This window comes from Enhydra lutris, unplaced genomic scaffold (assembly GCF_002288905.1).
Source record: "Enhydra lutris kenyoni isolate GAN:26980312 unplaced genomic scaffold, ASM228890v2 scaffoldscaffold3, whole genome shotgun sequence".
Classification (NCBI taxonomy): domain Eukaryota; kingdom Metazoa; phylum Chordata; class Mammalia; order Carnivora; family Mustelidae; genus Enhydra; species Enhydra lutris.
Genome location: NW_019154087.1, coordinates 9,129,354 through 9,136,486, shown reverse-complemented (window position 1 = coordinate 9,136,486; position 7,133 = coordinate 9,129,354). Strand labels below are relative to the sequence as shown.

Here is a 7,133-nt window from a genome sequence, read left to right as displayed (position 1 = left end):
AGCACAAAATCGGGACTTTTAAAAGTCTCGATTTTGTGCTCCGTTGCTCCGCCACTTGCCGGGAGCCGGCCCCTCCCCCCGCGGTCTATCTTCCCGTCGCTTTGGATTCACTTCTCCGCCAGTCCTACCTTTCAGAAAGTGGTTGATTTTCTGTTTCTAGAGTTGTTGTTCTTCTTCTCTTCGATCTCCCATTGGATTCGTAGGTGTTTGCAATCTTTAGATAAGCCATCTAGCTGATCTCCCGCTACCTGAAGTAGTCTCAGCCTGCTACTTCTCTGCCATCTTGACTCCTCTCTCGGGATTATTTATCTTAACAGATTTTCAATGCAGATAAAATCTGTCCATTTTGGAGAGAGAGGTCAGAGAACATACACCAGCCCAGGGAAGAATATTCTTGGTTTTAAAGCTCCGATCCCTTCATACTTCTATTTAACATCCTAGAAATGCATCTAGAGTTAAACTCCTCATGGAGATGTATGAAAAATATTTTCATCTTTCAAAAAAAATTTTTTTTTAATTTTTAAGAATTTATTTATTTATTTGACAGAGAGAGAGCACAGGCAGGGGGGAGTGGCAGGCGGAGGGAGGAGAAGCAGGCTCCAGGGAGAGTAGGGGGAGCCAGATCCCAGGATCCTGGAATCATGACCTGAGCATAAGGCAGTCTCTTAACCAACTGAGCCACCCAGCAGCCCCTACTTTCATCTTTTGACGCACTGATCTTTTGAAACCAAACCTGTTCCCAAATAAAGGAACTACTGTGTTCTCGAATCTTCCTAGAAGCTTTCCCTAACCCTCAATCTACCCCCAAACTGAATTACCCCTTGTCTGAAATCTTACAACACCTCATTTTATTCTTGTCATCTTTTCCCGGTGTTTGTGTTGTTCATGCTTCGGATCTTACCTCCCACACTGTGTGGAACAAGATCCTGCCTGACTGAGCATCTCCCACCGTATTACCCAAATGCTTCGTATATAGGAGACACTCAAGATTAGAAAATTTTCTGGACAGATATTTTGCTCATCTCTAATACCTTTTATATTCTACTGAAAATTACCAATGTCCAACTAACTTCAATTCTGTAGTTTGGGATTTTTAGAAAACTACCCTCCCTTCAAGAAATGCCCAACAATTTAACCAGGGCTAGTGCCAGTTTAGGAATAAGACATTAATGCACTTCTATCACATAAGAATTTGAGGCCTATCTTCATCTTTCCACGTTGTCTAATTCAAGTTAGGGTGGTAAAACAAAATCTTTATTTTTTCTTTTAGCTCTCTGGTGTGCTCCCCTCCTCTGGCCTCATACTTTCCTTTTGTTAGTCAATGATTTCAGCCTCTGCCTTCAAGTTTAACGGTTTGTGCCCCACGCATGCCCCTCTTCTTTTGGTGATTAGGGGCGTTCAGAACTTATTCTGACACGGAATCCTCCCTCATTTCCGATTCCTGTACTTCTTGGGGTGGAAAGAGTTTCTTCGCTTTGAAACGCTGACAAGGAAAAAGAATGGGGGAGAAAAAAGTTGAGTCACGACTGGTTGCACAGCAAAAGCTCTGCAGTGTGGAGGAAGACTAAATGTGGCTTGGGTGGCGCAGGGTTGGGCTGGGGCGACTTCTGAGGGGCTTCGCTGGGGTCGAGCCCCTAGAGCTGCGGTGGCCTCCGCGGTCGCCTCCCCGCTCGCCCTCCGCACCTCCCCCGCCGCCGGCTGCGTTCGGGCTCCCCCTCGGACTTATGTCCCGCGCTTGCGTGCTGAGGCCAAAGCTCCCGACCCAGAGGCCGGCCCCAGAAAGCCCGCAGCGAGTAGGGGGCGGCGCGCAGGAAGGGAGGAGGGCCGGGGGCGTGTGTGGGGGGGTGGGTGTTCGGGGGTGGAGATGTAGAAGATGTGACGCCGCGGCCCGGCCGGTGCCAGACCAGCCGACGCGGTACCGCGGTTGCTGCCGGATCGCGGGCGCTGCAGCTACGGCAGGCGGCCCTCCCGAGAGCGGCGGCCGCGGAGACACCCAGCCCTAAACCCCAGCTCCCGAGCCCCGCGGCGCCCTGCGCTCTAGGGCAGCGGGAGAGGGAAGCGGCGGAGCGGCTCCAGGCTGGGGGCCCGCGGGCGCGGCCGCGCGCTGCCGGGCGGGAGGCTGGGGGGCCGGGGCCGTGGCCGTGCCCCGGACCGGGTCGGGGGCCGGGGCCGGGGGGCGGCGGCTCCCCGCGCGGCTCCAGGGGCGCGGGCGCCCCGGCAGAGCTCCGGCGGGGCCATGGCAGCCGGGAGCATCACCACGCTGCCGGCCCTGCCGGAGGACGGCGGCAGCGGCGCCTTCCCGCCCGGCCACTTCAAGGACCCCAAGCGGCTGTACTGCAAAAACGGGGGCTTCTTCCTGCGCATCCACCCCGATGGCAGAGTGGACGGGGTCCGGGAGAAGAGCGATCCTCACAGTGAGTGCTGGCCCGCTCTTCCTCCCCCATCCCATCTCCATCTTCTGTGGTTCTCTCCCCCGCCCCTCCATTCCAGCTTCTTCCTTCTCGTCACTCTGACCTCAGTGGGACCTGTGGTTTCTTTCTGCGCAGCCTTCAGCGGTTTCGGGTTCACCACTCGCCCCCACCTCCCCGGAGCTGCGGTGTCGGGTTAGACACTTCCCCGGGCTTCGGAGTGTGCCAGTTTCCCCTGGTAAACCAGTCCCCTGGGCCCAGAGCCGCAGGGTGCCTGGGCCTGGCCTTAGCGCAACCTGTTGCTTAGCGGAATGCCAGGCGGCGGAGAGGTGAGCTGGCTAGCTGAGATGCCGTCCGGGTCCCCACCCTGAAGTTCCAATCCCTTCTGTGTTGGGGGCCTGCAGTCCCAGTGACGGAGACAGAGGGACCAAACTTGAATTAAGTGTTCTTTATTGGAAAAATACCTTCCCAGAGTTGTGCCCTTAAACTCCGATTTGGTAGGATTCGAGCCAGCTGGCACTCTGCTCTCACCCATCTATTTCTAATTTTTTCCTAATTGCCGAAAGCTTTCAGAGCAATAGATATGGACTTTGTTAATAAAGTGCGACACACTTCTGTTTCAACAGTGTTGAGAACCGCAAAAGCTTTAATCATCCGCCTGCAATTGTTAGCTTTGGGACCTTGAGCCTGTTTCCTCAGATTTAAAGTGGGGGCGATGTCTACCTTGCATCAGGTTTGAGGCTCAAATGAGAGCTTATATACAGCGCTGGGAGGTCTCATTTCACTAGTGTACACTTTTGTGTTCAGTAATAAATAATCTATTAGTGGTTATAGAAATAACGCTGGCCTACAGTCATTGGTTCTCAAACTTGAGGGGCACATTAGAATCCCCTGGGGGGTTGTAACAAATTGCTGAACCTTGTCTCCCGAGTTTGAGTCCTTGGGTCTGGAGTGGGGCCTGATGATTTGCATTTGTAACGAGTTCCCCAGGTGGTGCTGACCTGGGACCACACTTTGAGACCAACTGGTCTATAGAAAACAAGAAGAAAGGGGTATAAAATGGGTTGATTAACAACACTGGTGGACTCTAAAATGGGAGAAAGAAGATCAGAGTATATTTTAACTGGCATCCTGTAAGTGCAGGTGAAACAGCCGTTTTAAAATCCCTGTGTTTGGCCTTCTTTTCTGGGTTTCAGATGAAGACTCTGCTCCTCTATTTTCCTGAGAAAAGACCTCCCCAGGTACAAGCTTCACTCCCCAGTAGTTAACCTCTTTATCACAAGATGCTGATGGAATGTCATTCACACCTGTGAGGTGACACAGGAAGAGGCCAAAGCTTTGCCACCAAACCTGGGTTGATGAATGGGAAATGTGCTTTTATATTGGGTCTTTATTGATTCCAAAATAGCAACCAGCAAAAGATGCAACTCTTTAATTTTTTTCGGGTCTGACGTAATTTTTAAAATCTATCAATCACTTACATTATCCAGTAAAACTGCAAAGGTACTTGTAACCCTGTATATATGGGTTAGTGCTGTTTCTCTATTTTAGTAACTTGAATAGGTTTCACAAAATCAAGTTTTGTTTTCATTTTTTTTTTTTAAGAATTTATTTATTTAGTTGACAGATCACAAGTAGTCAGAGAGGCAGGCAGAGAGAGAGAGGAGGAAGCAGGCTCTCTGCAGAGCAGAGCCCGATGTGGGACTCAATCCCAGGACCCTGAGATCATGACCTGAGTCAAAGGCAGAGGCTTAACCCACTGAGCCACCCAGGCGCCCCTTGTTTTCATTTTTTTAAAGATTTTATTTATTTGTCCGAGAGAGAGAGAGAGAGAGAGCGAGCACAAGCAGGCGGAGCAGCAGGCAGAGAGAGAAGCAGGCTCCCCACTGAGCATGGAGCCCAATGTGGGTGTGGGGCTCGATCCCAGGACCCTGAGATCATGACCTGAGCCGAAGGCAGAGGCTTAACCCACTGAGCCACCCAGGCATCCCCAAAATTAAGTTTTAAACTTTGTGTTTGAAGTTTGTTTTGCATTTTTCTTTTAGGCCAGCACAGCTGATTAGGGTCAGGTGCATGTATGTCCCAAATAATTTTGTTCTTTTCTAGTAGCGCAAACTGTCTGTAATGATAAAGGAGCATGTTCTATGACTAAAAGACAGAAGAACTCTCCACCAGATTAGGTTCATATTGGGGCTTCTCCTATGCCTTTTTTTTTTTTTTTTAAGATACTTTATTAATTGTTGAATCTTTTTTTTTTCTTTGAAGCTTTTGATTTTCTTTTAGAATAAAACTATATAGAGGATAGTGAGTTAGGATAATTCTGAATTGCATAGCATACTACTGCCCTTGTAATAACATCTGTTAACTTTTTCTTCCCACCTATGAATTTTTCATAATCTTATTTTAACTCACTGGTTCTCAAAGGGGGGGTGGTGACTTTGCTCCTGCCCACCACCCTCAACATTTGGCAAGGCCTGAAGACATTTTTGGTTCATATTTGGAATGGTGCTACTAGTACCTAGTAGGTAGAGGCCACAGATGCTGTTAACTGTCCTACAATGCACAGGATACCTCCATTATCCCCAGCAAAAAATTTTCTGACCCCAAATGTTAATAGCGCTAAGGTTGAGAATCCTGCCAACTTCACAACAAGCTAAAGACAGCATGTTGAAACTGAAGAGTAGAATACTCATCCAGATTTGTGGAAGGTACGGATTTTTTTTTTTTAATTTACTTTTTACTTTTTAAATTTTTTTATTAACATATAATGTATTATTAGCCCCAGAGGTACAGGTCTGTGAATCATCACGCTTACACACTTCACAGCACTCACCATAGCACATACCATCCCCAACTACTCTCTCCTTACCCCCTCCCCCCGGCAACCCTCTGTTTTGTGAGATTAAGAGTCTCTTATGGTTTGTTTCCCTCCCGATCCCATCTTGTTTCATTTATTCCTTTCCTACCCCCCCCCCCCCCAACTCCCCATGTTGCTTCTCAACTTAGGTACGGATTTTTTTAAAATCACCTTTTACCAGGCAATAGACTGAGAAGAATAAAAACCTAAAATGACGAATTTAGACCACTTCAGTGTAGCACAACCTGGAAATAAGTTTAAGTACAGTATATTTTTCTGGCATGTCAAAGATATACTGATAGTTGACCAAACCAGGACAAGACTGATGGGAAAGATACAAGAAAAAAAGTGATTATGGACATGATATAACAATATTTTCCCAATCACGTCTCCTCCATTACCTAAACAAACAAGACTGACCAGAAAACATGGAGAAAGGAAAGCAGAGTTAATGGTTGCCACAGTTTCCTATTGAATTATGGCTCAGATATGCAGACATACTTGAAAAGTTGAAAAACTTCAAATGGTTTTGTCCAGTTGACCTGAAAATCTCCGATTTTGCCAATTACTTTGGAATTAGCATTTTCTGCCCAGATGTCTTCTAAAATGCAAATAGCTTTAAAAAGAAGAGTTCAGTCATTATGTTAACATTTAGTATGAGTTAAATTGTGAATTTAATTTCTTCCCCATACCTGAGCAAGACTGGAATTTAAGGAGGGATTGTATAAATGTGAGGTGCCAGTTAGGTATGGGGGTTGTGGCTCAGGTGCTAAAGGGGAAATAAGGCAGGGAGGTGTGGGCAGAGGGCAGAGGCAGAAAGGAAAGGGGAGGGAGAAGATGACTGAACACCAGTTTTCCTTCTTCTCAGTGTTGTTGAAGGTCACTTTTGCTTCACACCTGGGTATCCGCCTGTGTTGTTTTCACTTGAAAGGGCTGATTTTCCTGCACGTTCCTCATAGTCCTGGAGTAACTTTCATTCAACATGAGAGTTTTGATAAAGGCAAGATGTGATAACAGAGTCTATTTCTCCAGCAGGTGTGCTGCTCACCTGGCTTCCTTTTGGTATCCTGGATGTTTTGATTGGCCTCTTCAAACACCCATGGGATTGTGGAACATTAAGTATATACTCTAAAGTCATGAGCCATGTAAAAACTTAGGAAGAGAGAACATTTTATCCCAAGGAGCACGTACATACACCCTGTGCTGGAGAGCAGTGAATGAAATGTATGCTGCTTATGGAGATTTTAGCATTAAATGTGTTCCAGATGCTCTTATTTGGGAAAAAAATGGCGTTAGTTGGCTGTTTCTACCCTTGGGCTTCTCCTAGGAGGTGGCGGCCTGTTTGCTGTCTTCTTTGCTTCCAGGCCCTAGAGAACACTGAGACTTGGAGAGGCAGAGGGACCTGCCCACTCCTGTGTGGAGCAGGGATGGGATCCTGGCCCGCCTGACACCCATGCCCTTTGCCACGGCACATATTCCATGCAATTCCAGTCATAAAAACAAGGGCTTGTGAAATTCAGAGGGAGGCGTCAGACCTTGTAGTTCACCGATCTTGTTTTATAGAAGAGAGGATTGAGGCTCAGAACAGTGACTGATGACCCGAGTTCCTCGGCTAGTTTCCCCGGTGATCATCCTGAGTGAGCTTCTTACCCACCTGGTCCCTTGCCTTGTCTTCCTGCCCTCCCCCAGCCTCATTGCACTCTTGCATTCAGTCTCGAGAGCCCCCTCCAGGGCCCCCCTTTATGGGCTTCCTCCATTTCATAGCACTGGCCAAGCCAGCCCCACTGTGTAATGGAGTTCTTAACTAGTTCATAGGTTGCTTCTAGATGTGTTCCTGGGATATTAGATAAAGTCACCTTTCTTCCCTC

The 7,133-nt window shown here is 47.8% G+C and overlaps 1 protein-coding gene across 1 annotated transcript in view; it reads left to right on the top strand.

Moving 5' to 3' along the window:
- Window positions 1–1,568: 1,568 nt before the first annotated feature.
- Window positions 1,569–7,133, top strand: part of LOC111156005 (fibroblast growth factor 2) — a 56,991-nt gene continuing 51,426 nt past the window's right edge. Inside the window, 3 exon segments of the mRNA XM_022516534.1 lie at window positions 1,569–1,702; window positions 1,812–1,974; window positions 1,976–2,414. Of these exon segments, the coding sequence (XP_022372242.1) occupies window positions 1,569–1,702; window positions 1,812–1,974; window positions 1,976–2,414 (736 nt within the window).